The sequence below is a fragment of the Frankliniella occidentalis genome, unplaced genomic scaffold (assembly GCF_000697945.3).
Source record: "Frankliniella occidentalis isolate FOCC.00 unplaced genomic scaffold, Focc_3.1 Scaffold265, whole genome shotgun sequence".
In the NCBI taxonomy this organism is placed as follows: Eukaryota; Metazoa; Arthropoda; class Insecta; order Thysanoptera; family Thripidae; genus Frankliniella; species Frankliniella occidentalis.
The window spans coordinates 243,648-256,262 of NW_026267391.1; the positions used below are offsets into that span (position 1 = coordinate 243,648).

At 49.2% G+C, this 12,615-nt stretch overlaps 4 protein-coding genes across 8 annotated transcripts in view; 2 read left to right on the plus strand and 2 right to left on the minus strand.

Annotated features, from left to right (window-relative positions):
- The window catches only part of LOC127750818 (uncharacterized), a 51,845-nt gene that overhangs the window by 35,320 nt on the left and 3,910 nt on the right, over positions 1-12,615 (minus strand). The window lies entirely within an intron of this gene.
- LOC113209730 (uncharacterized) lies at positions 2,648-6,430 on the minus strand. Its single transcript, XM_052273346.1, has 6 exons — positions 6,204-6,430; positions 6,038-6,126; positions 4,494-4,606; positions 4,118-4,397; positions 3,145-3,288; positions 2,648-2,851 (listed from the first exon to the last, which is right to left on the minus strand). Exons 1-6 carry the CDS (start codon positions 6,241-6,243, stop codon positions 2,696-2,698), a joined length of 822 nt encoding a protein of 273 aa, XP_052129306.1. The 5' UTR covers positions 6,244-6,430; the 3' UTR covers positions 2,648-2,695.
- LOC113209731 (cystathionine gamma-lyase-like) lies at positions 7,042-8,092 on the plus strand. Its single transcript, XM_026427400.2, has 3 exons — positions 7,042-7,421; positions 7,509-7,683; positions 7,762-8,092. Exons 1-3 carry the CDS (start codon positions 7,271-7,273, stop codon positions 7,919-7,921), a joined length of 486 nt encoding a protein of 161 aa, XP_026283185.1. The 5' UTR covers positions 7,042-7,270; the 3' UTR covers positions 7,922-8,092.
- The window catches only part of LOC113209729 (N(4)-(beta-N-acetylglucosaminyl)-L-asparaginase-like), a 5,651-nt gene continuing 2,367 nt past the window's right edge, over positions 9,332-12,615 (plus strand). Inside the window, exons 1-5 of one of the 3 annotated variants that reach the window (XM_052273345.1) lie at positions 9,336-9,563; positions 11,077-11,233; positions 11,414-11,639; positions 11,725-11,982; positions 12,040-12,474. In XM_052273345.1, coding sequence (XP_052129305.1) covers positions 9,425-9,563; positions 11,077-11,233; positions 11,414-11,639; positions 11,725-11,982; positions 12,040-12,474 — 1,215 coding nt within the window. In that variant the 5' untranslated portion in view covers positions 9,336-9,424. Of the gene's footprint in view, positions 9,564-11,076; positions 11,234-11,413; positions 11,640-11,724; positions 12,475-12,615 lie in introns of all 3 variants that reach the window. The other 2 variants (XM_052273344.1, XM_026427397.2) reach the window with 2 other exon arrangements.

Genomic DNA, 12,615 nt, shown 5'->3' on the forward strand with positions numbered 1-12,615 from the left:
GGAGGTGTACTCCAGGAGGTGTACTCCAGGAGGTGTACTCCAGGAGGTGTACTCCAGGAGGTGTACTCCAGGAGGTGTACTCCAGGAGGTGTACTCGAGGGTCCCCTCAAAATTTTAAGATTGTTGATTGTGGACATCGCTTTATTTCAATTACGAATATTTGCTCCAGAGGAACGTCTGTCTAGAGTCATCAAATATGGTACGATGTTCTAGATCACTCAATCAATGGGAAAACGAAAGGAAACGAACGGTGCCTTTATGGGGCAAGAATAAATGTAAGTGTACTCGCACTGAAATTCATGCACCTTCGTAATGATATAAGTTATGAGCCATGCAAGGAGTAGACCTAGTTCTTAAGGTGCCCAGCAGTAGTGCGACCTGTGAGTCGCTTGGTTTTCAGGGCCAGGCACAACTGCTGGATACACCCTTCGCTTCTGTTTCCTCTAGTCAGAGTTGTCTGAACTAAGGGCTACTTGGGCCGTACTAGCGTCGAAAGATGAGACCAGTAAAGGAAATAATAAAGGCTAGAAACGGTAATTGAAGCTAGTCCTATCACTCCAGTAGTGCACAGTAATTAAGCGGGTGTTACTTGCTAGCCGGTCGGTCTCAGACTGACGTCTCAGCGGGCAGCGCGGCCTGTCGGCCGGCAGGTGGCCTAGTTCTATATGATGTGTCATCAACTATGGTGAACACTTCCTACTGCAGCTAATATCGATATAGAGGACGCAAAATCTGCACCCCAAATGTCTAAGTAAAATAATAGTTACTAGCTCCGGACTTCTAGGTGCATAACTGAGTTCAGATACATTATTGTAACTCACAGTAGAGGTGGTGCACTGTATTGGACTGTAAATTTAAACACTTTCAATTGTGTGCAAACTGCTCGATCAACACCGGATTCGAGCATTTTAAAGTGTTCAACTGCTGATACTATCACTGCCGCAGCAGCCTTGGTGGGCTGGGTGAATGACCACACTCACACTTTGCTTCCACGCGACAAAGGCACCAGACCGGTCGCGCCGGACTGCTCCCGGGTGGGCAACCCAACGCACACCTCCAGTGAGCGGGCGGTGGCGCACCCGGCGGCGGTGCCCGCCGCGCGACCACTCTTGAGCTCCGCTCGAAACTGTAAAGCCCCGAGTCTCAAGATACACTCTGGACGCGGTTTGGGGAGATCAAGTTGGTGTCTCCAGTGAACCTCTTAGAGCAGCAACGGAGAGGAGCACATCGCAAGGGCAGGTGAGTGCCAGGCGAGGGCGTCAATTATATTGGCGCCTATTAGGTTCACGGGATCTGGCTTGGCTCATATCATGTAGGACAGCCTCTGCCGGGGTCGGTGACAGGCAGCGCTCGCACACCGCCAGGGCGACGCACCCCCACCCCGCGGTCCCTTCCCCACCGTAGCAACAACCACCTCGCCCTCGACTCCCCCGCCTGCGGCCTGCAGGGCGGGGCGAGGCGGGGCGAGGCCTACAGTCACACAAACAGGACGGGCGTCCACACATCGCCCTTATCACCGCCGGACCGGCCGACCTGCAGCCCGTCGCGTCAACGGCCGGCACTGACCCACTCAACGGGGCGCGCTTGTTTGGGTGCGTTATTGCGAGAGTGAAAAGAAAAGTGATGCGCGCTTTGATACACGATAAACACGTTGCAAACGAGCACCGCCAGTCGCACTTACCCTGAGATAGATAGGCAGAGAATGGACGTACACTTTCATCATCAGGACTCAGGAACTGAGTATGTTCTTCAGCAAACCGCGAGACTGAAGCGGTCGGGCCGCAGGCCGACAATCGCCGCCGGCAGGCCAAGCAGGCCCTCCCCCTGCCGGAATTGCCGGCGCGGAGCGAAGCGGAGCTGGCAACTCCGTTTAGAGGAGGGGTAGGCCTGCTTGTTCTTATTTTAAATCAAATTTTCCGTCAATACCATCGGTTTCATTTTCAGAAAAAATGAATAAATATGGCCACAGTCCTTACTCAGTGCCTTTTTAAGGTGTTGAATTTTATTGCCTTTACAAAAGTTCTAATGGGTCCAAAGGCACTAAAATTTAGCACCTTTGGGGCATTTTGTGCCATTCTAGGTGTGTGAATTTTTCAGTGCCTCTGTAAAGGCACGAAATTTATCAAAAAACCCTACTCTGGAAACTCAAGTGTGTACATGTACGCGTTATTTACTGAATACCTACATGTATGCAGCAAATACTGCGTACATGATCATGTATGCAGCAAATAGTGTGTACATGACATGTATGCAGCAAATACTGCATACATGGCCATGTACACACGTAGAGCTCTATGCTAAAATCTATGCGCCGATGTGTGTACCTCGCCATGTATGCAGTATTTGCTGCATACATGGTCATGTACACACTATTTGCTGCATACATGATCATGTATGCAGTATTTGCTGCATACATGTAGGTATTCAGTAAATAACGCATACATGTACACACTTGGGTTTCCAGAGTACTTTTGCTTTGCAAGTGTAGCTCATTTTCTTTTTAAGACAAACGCTCTTTGGATTTAATAAAGCCGAAGGGCGGGGAAAATCAATTGCGATAACTTTGCGATAAGACCAAGAACTTTCTTTACGGAAGATCTTTCATAAAGCAGAAAAAGGAAGCTAGCATGTGTACACGAATCCATCATTTTATTGCTCAATTGTGCGGTTTATTCAATTTAACGCCTTACATTCATCATAGCTTTGTTTTTAACATATTTTGGACAAATGAGTTTATTTCAGGATTCGCTAAGTTCGTAAGAACGCTTGGAGAGTTCTTTATACCGCAGTTTCCCCAGGAAACTATACCGTACTGGATTTTGCCAACGTATGCTGGGCCACCGGAATCTCCCTGCAACAGGTCATTTCGCATATTACATTTTATCTCTTGCCCAGTTTAGGCTCGTGGTTCAGTGCTGTAACAGTGCTAGATTTTGCCTATTCTAATAACTTTGTGATGGAAATTGCAAGTGCAGTTTTGAAATCAGTTCTGTTGAAAGGGCAAAAAAGAACACTTACTTAAAATCTAGTGTGTAGCATTATAGGGCACGACGTAAAAAAATCTAAATAATTTGAGCTCTTAAATGGGACGGCCTGGTAGACGCCTTTCAGAAAAAAATATATATGAAATGATAGCGTACTTACAAGGCAAAATGCCGAGTTTGGAGTAGAGGATGTACAAATTTCTTGCGCTGTAAATGCAGACCCAAGTTTCTGCGCACATATGTCGCGGCTCAGAGTAGTGTATACTCCTCTCCTCAGTTTCTTGGAACTGCTGTCACTATTGTTCTGAAGATTGGGAAACAGAGCTTATGCACGATACACTTCAAATTTAAAGGAGTCATTTTGTCCCTCCGATGATAACGTCTCTGTCTGCATCCAGACCGGATACAGTGTTGTGTCCTCAAACAGAACAAATTTTGGAAGACATTTAACTCAGTTTAAGACACAAAATTTGCATCTGGTCTGGATGTGACAAAAATACTGTCGTTTCATGAATGAGTGTGTTCCGTTTCATTAATTGTGTAGTGTCAGGTTATTGTACGGAAAAATCAACGTAGGAGAACGATTTTAAAAACCTCTCATTAATGTCAAATAATGCGAAAACGAAGAGAGTGCATTATACCCTACTTTGTCTGGTAAACTAGCAACAAATTGTCCGCAATCGCGGAGGTCTATGGGCAAAATCAAGAAATTTGAAAACTTTAAATGAGACGGGAACGTTCAAAATGTTCCTCATGAAATTGTTCCATCGTTAGAAGCTTATTATGCGTGCGTAATGACCGAGGGAAATTGCAAGTGCAACTTACATAAATAAACTAACATAAATAAAAATGTAAGCCGACGCGTCCTAACAACAATGTTCTCTCTGTAGAACATTGTGTATTCAGCACTCTGCAGATAGAACATTGTGTATTCTACACGCTGCAGATAAAACATTGTTGTTAGGACGCGTCGAAACGAGCACACATGTGTGAATCTGGCGAAACCATCGACAATTAAATTTGAGAGCTTGCTAAGATAATATTCCACAAAAATTGAAATGTATGCGGCGTCATCGTCTAGTGAAAAAGAAGAAGCGTCATTGTAACACAATTTCAGTGATAGCAATACTTGCCTTGTAGATTCCCCATCCTGCGACCGTAAGCAGTGTACCAGTTTTGGGAGGTGCGTTCACTTTGGTTATAGATATGAGACCAGTCTTAGCACCCAGGGGTACGGCCGACTTAAGTTTTAGTACAGCAACATCATAAATAGCATAGCTACTACCGTCCTCTAGGTTGAAAGCCTGGTATTTTGGATGGACCCTTATGTCCTTTACCTCGTAGCCACTTCCGCGTTTGCCTCTCTTCAGAAAATCGGACGTACCAGCTAAAACCACAGTCTCCTTTGCTTTCCTAGAATTAAATAAACACGTAGGTATACTTCTCTCAAGATACGGTAACAGACGTAAAAGGAACAACAGCCTGGTCAAGACTGTAAAACGTACTAACCCTGATGCACAGTGTCCCGCCGTTAAAACGAGAGTGGTTGATATCAGAGACCCTCCACATGTTGAAATCCCAACAATTTCCTCTGATTCGTATGTGTAGACAACGACTTGTGTCTGTGGGACATAGACTGTTACGTTAGGTTTACCGTTATTTGAACACTGTGACACCACATTCGATGCAAAGTGAATTGTGTCACATTGCTTGAAATATGTCACTTTCTTTAGAACGTGACATAGCAATGTATCGCTCTGCTCAAGTGCACAGTAAATGTTTGTTTCGTTACTTTGCAGCGAATGTGACACATTATTCAAACCAATGTGACACTTTCTTACTGGCCTATTTACTTCTTATTTTTAAATGTAAATGTTCACACTAAACCCTTATGCATTTTATTAAAAGTGCAGAATTTTATACCACCATAAGTATGCACAAATTTTATGCATAATTATGTACGAATGTATGCAAAAACTGTACACAATTATGCAACCTATTCCCTACCTGCGGTATCTCCCCGTGCTGGGACACGCGTGGAAAGTAGTCTTCCCTCCTCTTCCTCATCTTATGGTCATTCTACGTTTATTATAATCTTAATAATCTGTCTATAATCTTTTTATAATCTTATTATCATTCTATAATCTTATAATCATTCTATAATCTTATAATCATTCCATATAATCTTATAATCACGCTATAATCCTTATAATCTATACTCAAAAGTGCACGGCTGAGGCGAGTTGTAGACTCCTCGGTGATAGCTGAGGTAAGTGGTTGTCGGTAAAGCATTTGAAGGTACATTCAAAGCACCTAAATCGGGACTAGCGCTCTAACGAGGGACACTTTGCTGTTTTCTACTAAATCGAAAGCGGGTATCCGGAATATAGCTTCCGAGGGTTTCGCTGTAAAGGTTAGACCTTCTAGAATTAGGGGCTTTTATTGTAAACGTTTTTAGATAAGAGGTTTCGAATTGTGCGTAAATACGTTAGAATTCTTCTACACCCATGCAACTAACGGGGGTTTATCGCCCAAAAAGTATTTCTGATAGCTTTGCCAATAATTCTTATCAAAAGGAATGGCTCAACGCCAAAAACTTCTGTAAATTAAAAATTATACTTTTGAAGTGATTGTTTATCTTTGGAAAGGTACATATTCAAAACAATTTATATTATTTGAATTTCAGTAAAAGCTGTGTGTTGTCCTTGATGAACTGAAACAAACAAGCTATCAACTAAACCATTTTCTTTTAACAAAAATGTTTCCGGAGCCATCTAGCGCGCTAACTTTGAGAGTGAGGCATCATTTAAAAAAGAAGTATACACTTAAAACTTATGTTTAAATTTTAGTTTATGACATTCTAATGTCTTAAACCACTCCTTTGGATGAGAAATAGACCGCTACATTCCATTTCTAACTTTAGGGGCTAAGAATTTTATTTTAGTTAAAAAGGCACCTAAAATGCTTTGGGGCGATGAAAGCTCCGTTAAATACTACGAAGTGCAAGCTAAACTTAACGAGAATCTGCTATGTAAGGCCTTCAGTTCTCTTACCATGAATTTGGCATCATCCACATGTGTTACTGTTCCGCCGATGATCTTTTCGTCATTGAACCCACCAAGGGCACCAAACGTTTCTAAAACTAATCATTGCCGAGTCAAATTAAAAGTCATCACTTTTCCAATGAATAATAGAGCAGTTGTATTTGGTTTAATTTACCAGCCGTAGCGCAAACAATGAAGATGGGCAACCAAGCCATGTTCGGACGAATCGCTTAGCCAGGTCGTAGTGAGTGCGCGGGATACAGCACTCTAGTCCACATCCGTTGCTATATATACACCAGACGTAAACAAGGTACTCGATCGTGGTGCATGTGACCCTTCGTGAGTGACTTTTGGAATTGCATAAACAGCATAAGTACGTAGTCGTGCCAGTGCCGTTAACAACTCATGGACTGTAATTACAAGTTGTGGGGCTGTCCCCCCTAAAATTTCACACAGCATTTGTTACGTTCCAGTTACGCAGGTGTACACACTGACCAGGTGTAAAAAAAATCGTACATGGAGAGTATACACTCTGTCAATTCAAATGTGTACATGGTACACATTAAATAAAGTGTACATGACATGTATGCTTTAATTAATGTGTACATAGGCATGTTCAACATTAAAAGATGTGTACATGGCATGTATACTAACGGTTGTATGTACACTTTAAAAGATGTGTACATAGGCATGTACACATTAAAGCATACATGCCACGTACACTTTTTTTAATGTGTACCATGTACACATTTGAATTGAGAGAGCACTAGAGGGTAGCGAAAAAAAAGAATTTGAGATATTGAAATAATGGCGCCTGTGCGGAAAAGTCGTCTTTTTAGATGTAGAATCCAGTGCAATTTTTTATTTTGAGATCGGACAATATTTTCCGATCGCGCAACGGGTTCAAAGTTACGCAGTAGCTCTTAAGGGAAAAATCGTCAAAAACCATGAAAAAATGAAAATCGAAAATTTAGGCTTTGAATCTGGTGTTTTTTTGAAAATCCTGTATGATGTGTCACACTTGATATTGCAACCTATGGTTTAGGCGGTGTAGGCTGCAAAATTTCATGACTTTTGTGCAATTTGATGCAATTTCGGCTAAAATTGATAGCTGGCCGGGACTGAACCGTTCACTATAATATCAAGTGTGATACATCACTGGATGCCTTTTTTGGCGTAGATTGTATTGCTGTATTCCGTCTCACACGGAATAATACTATTTTCATTATTCCTATCACAGCAATGGGTGTGATACCCGCTCCATTTGAGTGCTCACAACTCAACCGAAGCTTAAAAACCTTAGCTTTAAGGATGCGAGAGCATATGAAAAGTGGACTGATTGTTGGTCAGTTCTTGGAAAAGCACCCTCTTGTAGAGAAAGTAATTCATCCTGGTGGGTTAAAATGGCATCATGTTTCTGATGTTCTGCTGCTATTCTAAAACTTACTTTGATTTATTTTTGCATTGTTTCACATTTTAGGTCTGCCTTGTCATCCCCAACACGATTTAGTAAAAAGGCAGTGTTATGGGGTCAGTGGAATGCTGTCATTTTATTTGAAAGGGGGTCTATCAGAAAGCAGAAAGTTTCTTAGTTCCCTGAAAGTCTTCACTCTGGCAGAATCTCTTGGTGGCCATAAATCATTGGCTGAACTTCCGTTAGTATATTGTTGTCAGTCTATGATTGTGGTTTATATTGATTAAAGATTTTAAAGGCTATTTTTTAATTTTTACAGATCTGTCATGACTCATGTCTCAGTCCCATCTGAACAGCGAGCTGAGCTTGGCATAACAGACAATCTTATTCGGTTGTCTGTAGGTTTGGAAGATTCAGAAGACTTGCTTGCAGACCTAGATCAGGCTCTTAACAAAAGCCGTTTTGTCAATGAAATGTAACATGTCTAATACCTACCCCAATTTTAACTCAAATAAAAACTGTCAAATTCAAAAACGGATTTTATTTTTATGAACATATGACATAAGTACCGGGTGTCCAGGCTAAGACATGCCAGTACGTTGGGTTGCCTATGGACTGGCTGCAGGGGCCGCAGGTACGGGATGGGTGGCGGGGCGGGGAAGTGGCAGTTCCCTCACCACGCCACCGCCACCCGCCCGCAGCCCCTGCAGCCAGTGCATAGGCAACCCAACGTACTGGCATGTCTTAGTCTGGACACCCGGTATATTAGGAAGTTCTTTCACATCACCCATTAAAAATTTCTCAAATACAATAATACAAATATAGATTTGCAGCACCAACGATATAAATGCTGCCAAGTATAACTAAACAATAACTTGAGCTCCAGGTACAGGTACCACAACTCCCCTGGAGAAGTTGCTTGTAGTTTAGTGAGACGTTTAGCACGATTGGGTGGCCCTTTAGGCTTTGCAAATTTAGGCCTGTGGGGCCTGTGTTGATTTTTCTGGGGATGAATCTCGTCTTGAAGAAACTCTTAAGTCCTGAGCCCGAGTCAATCTCCAGCTTTTGGGTGATTTCTAATCCAACATAGTTACGGAAGACCCCTCTTTGGAATCAGTGACGGCGACGCGACGGCTCCTTTATAGGGCCGCTCTGGGTCGGGCTCCTCTTGCTGTTCCTTCGCTGAATCACCTCGCCGTTCGGCGTAGCGTTTGCGTATCAAGAGCAGCCAGAGCGGGCCCGGTCCAGTTAGGTTGCGTCGCACGGGTTTGATGCCGCGCCGCCGGACCGGTTGGAGGTCGAAGGTCGCGACGCAGCGGCCAAGGCCTCGCGGGCCCGGGGGGCCAGAGCGGCCAGCCGGGCCAGAGAGCGACCCGGCACAGCTATAGGTTATGTCAACGCGAGCTTGTTACAAACGGCGACCTGACACACGGTCGATCGATCTAACTGCGGAGCCTATCGAAGTGAGCGGCGGACACGACTGAGCAGGGGAGAGGGCGAAGCCCGGGCCGAGGTGATGAGGCGACTTGTTGATCCAGTTATGAAACAAAAACCGAAAACGATAAATAAAAAGAACCAGTTACGACACACTGGTACCGAGTATTTTCTGAACCAATTACCGAATACGAGGAAGAGGACGGAGGGAGAAGGAAGAGAAACAAAGAGGGCGGGCACCGGGAGGCGTAATAATTACTATAATACCTTCGCTTTCTAAGGTCATTTTCGTCGACTCTCATCTTTTTTCCTACTCGTCTTATCCTTCTTTTTGGGAGAGTGCCGGCCAGTGCTGCTCTGGGTGTCCCTCAACGGCCCACCATTGGGGCACCCGCGTGGCCCCCACCAACCACCCCGCCCGCTGGCCATCGGTCGGTCCCCCGGACCCCACCCTGCCCCGCCACGCCCCGCCACGCCCCGCCGAGAGGCTGCGTCTGAGCGGCAGTGCAGTGTGGGCAGTGTGTGGAGCGTGTCATCGGCGAGCTGACATGATCGCGCTGGTGCTGCTGGTCCTCGCCGCGGCCGTGCGGGCCGCCCCGCCGCCCCAGGCTTCCGGGAGCGTGGTGCGCGCCCCGGCGTCGCCCGTCGTCATCACCACGTGGGACTACCAGCAGGCGGCGGCCAGAGGTGAGTGCGGCGCGAGTGACTGACCCGCACCCCGCAAAGGGTCCGGGTCCGGCCCGGCGGGCCGGCCGAGAGAAGGCAGGTGAATCCGTACACCAGTGACTTCTTAGGGATCGCCCAGTAAGTACGGCCGCTTTTCTCAGACTCATTCGTCAAACCAAAGGACGGACCTTGACGCCTGCGGAAATCTGGGTAGGCCACCCAGCAGTGCACGCGTGCACTGCAAGCAAAATGTTGCCTACCGATCAGGCGCTATGAGAGCTTGCTGAGGCGGTTTCGCAACCGCAACAGCGAATGGCGGCCGTACCTTCAGAATGGTCCCTTAACCTCCGCCAAACAACGAGTTCTCGCCCCGTATGCGTCTCTGGACCTCCCCGGCTACACGCACGTCACGTCCTGCTGGGCGCTGCTGCTGCTGCTGAACGCACCCACCAGGTGCTGTGAGTCACACCTCGTGTCGGTTCTAGTAAACGGCCAACGCATGCTCCGATTCACCGATGAAAACCAGTGACCCAACCTATGGCGTTAGTTTTTAAAGAAGCGCAGATGCGAGCATTAAACTTTTGCCTTCCACCCCGCGCTGGAGCAGTGTTTTCATACAAAACGGGACTCTTGCGACGGAATACCACCGCCGCGGGCCCCATGGGGAGGCGTTTGCGTTTATACGACAGTCCAGTGGTTCCGGTATGTCCGAGGTCGCCCACCCCTCCCACCGCCTGGCTCACGTCGTGCTGGCTCCGGCTGCTCTGCGACTGCCAAGCACCTGCCGCCTGCCGCCGCCGCCCGCCTGCGAACTACTGAGTAGGCAAGAATCGCCGCCCTGCAGACGGCGGCGTCTGCGAGGTTGCCTACCTCCGTGGCGCTCCAACTCCAAAAGAACCCCCTCCCCCCTTCCCGGGAGAACACGAGCAGCAGGGCCGCGAGCAGCACGCCGGCCTACCCCTGCCCGCCCACCACTGCTAGACCGCCACCCTTCCGGCGCGGCGCCAGCGGTCCAGCAGCGGCAGCAGCAGACGGAGTCGAGTTTTTGACGCCTGGCAAAACGGTCGGCGAAACGGGCAAAACGGCGGCGCGGCAGGGCAGGGCGGCAGAAGTAAGACGTACAAACCCTCACAATTTGCTTGCAGTCCGCCCGCCTTCATTTGCATTGCCTGGCGCGGCGTGGCGCCGCGTATAATGAGAAGGCGCCCCGCCCCGCCCCTGGAACAACAAAGTGACGCAGTGAATAATTATTTCCTCCCTTATTCCTCTCTAGTTCTGGCGACACTGATATTTCCCGTGCGCGGCCGGGGGGGGGGGGGGGAGTAAGAAGTCGCCGCGGCGTTTCGGTGGCGGCAGGCAGGGCGCGTTCCTGCCCGAGAAAGTCGCCGTCCCTTGTTTACGCGCCTCGACGCGCACCGAGGCCACGACGACGCGGGGTTCGAATGCCGGGCAACCGACGACGACGACGCGACGACACTCTCGTCCTGGAATTTCTAATTAATGTGTCCTTATTCTCTCCCATCCTTGGACACAGCCTGGAGGGTCCTGGCGGACGAGCAGCGCTCCGCGCTGGACGCGGTGGAGGAGGGGTGCTCGCTGTGCGAGGCCATGCAGTGCAGGGGGACGGTGGGCTTCGGCGGCAGCCCCGACGAGGCCGGCGAGACGACCCTCGACGCCATGATCATGGACGGGTAAGTCATTTAGCTATGTAACTAAAAATGTAGCTATGTAAAAAATAGCAATGTAGCTAAAAATTTAGCTGTGTAGCTAAACATTCAGGCATCTAGATAGAAAACTAGCTATGCGATTTATCTCGTATTTAGCTAGATCCGATAGCTGCTATCGGTTGCTACATAGCTGATCTTGTGCAGGGTGACGATGGACGTGGGCGCGGTGGGCGCGCTGCGCCGGGTGCGCTCGGCCATCTCGGTGGCGCGCCGCGTCATGGAGCGCACCTCGCACACGCTGCTGGTGGGCTCGCAGGCCACCAGGTTCGCCGTGCAGATGGGCTTCCCCGAGGAGACGCTCAGCACAAACGGCTCACAGTCCATGTGGCACGACTGGCTGCTCAACAGCTGCCAGCCCAACTTCTGGAAGGTGAGTGGCCGTGGCCGTGGCGCACGCAGTCCTGGTGGTCGGCGGCAGCCTCGGCCTCACCATCCTCGCGCCCTTCTTGTTGCAGAGCGGCATGTCACCCGACCCCAGGAAGCAGTGCGGACCCTACCGACCCGACGAGAAGTTCCCCATCTTGTCCGAGATCCACGCGGCGGAGCTCGCGCCCAAGCCGATGCTCCCCAAGACCGAGGCCAAGCCCACCGAAGCCGGGACGGAGGCAAAGCCCACCGAAACAACGACGGAGGCCAAGCCGACCGAGGCTGTGACGGAGGGCAGAGCCACTGAGGCTGTAACAGAAGCCCAGCCCACCGAGGCTGCGACGGAGGCCAAGCCCACGGCAGAGGCCGTGACGGAGGCAAAGCCAACCGAGGCTTCGACGGAGGCCAAGCCCACCGAGGTCGTGACGGAGGCCAAAGCCATAGAGGTGGCCACCGAGGCAAAAGTCGAAGCCACGACGGAGGGCAAACTTATCGAGGCCACCACTGAGGGCAAGGCCTCGGAAGTGTCGACCGAATTCGTACCTGCAACGATCTCGTCGGAGCCCGCCATAGACACTAAGTCCAACGAAGCTGTCACAGATTCTAAGCCCTTGGAGACCGCCACCGAAGAGGTCAGGAGTGGAGAAGCTGTGACCGTGGCTGCGGCCAAGCCCGTCGAGATCACGACTGAAGCAGTAACAGAGGCGAAAGCAGAGGTCACGACGGCGGAGGCTTTCCCGGAGGGGAAGTCAGCGGATCCCGCAGTCCCCGTCTCCACCGAGGAGACCATGGTGGACACCGCAGTCGAAACCAACACCGTCACCGCCCCCGAGGTCACCGTGGCCGTGGCCGACGATAACCCGATGACAACGGCCGTCCCCGAGTCCACGACGTCGGGCGTCGCGCCCACGGACACCATCCCCGAAGTCGTCGAGGCCGCGGCGCCGGCCGAGGCCAGCAGGCGGAGGCGCAGGCGGGCG

Excerpts from the sequence above, each read along its gene's own strand:
- LOC113209731 (XM_026427400.2), top strand. The coding sequence starts at position 7,271 with ATGGGTGTGATACCCGCTCCATTTGAGTGCTCACAACTCAACCGAAGC. Across the intron at positions 7,422-7,508 it reads AGAGAAAGTAATTCATCCTG|GTCTGCCTTGTCATCCCCAA; the intron begins GTGGGTTAAAAT and ends TTCACATTTTAG. Across the intron at positions 7,684-7,761 it reads AAATCATTGGCTGAACTTCC|ATCTGTCATGACTCATGTCT; the intron begins GTTAGTATATTG and ends TAATTTTTACAG.
- LOC113209730 (XM_052273346.1), bottom strand. The coding sequence starts at position 6,243 with ATGGCTTGGTTGCCCATCTTCATTGTTTGCGCTACGGCTG. Across the intron at positions 6,127-6,203 it reads CATTGTTTGCGCTACGGCTG|TTTTAGAAACGTTTGGTGCC; the intron begins GTAAATTAAACC and ends GGCAATGATTAG. Across the intron at positions 4,607-6,037 it reads TGGATGATGCCAAATTCATG|ACACAAGTCGTTGTCTACAC; the intron begins GTAAGAGAACTG and ends TATGTCCCACAG.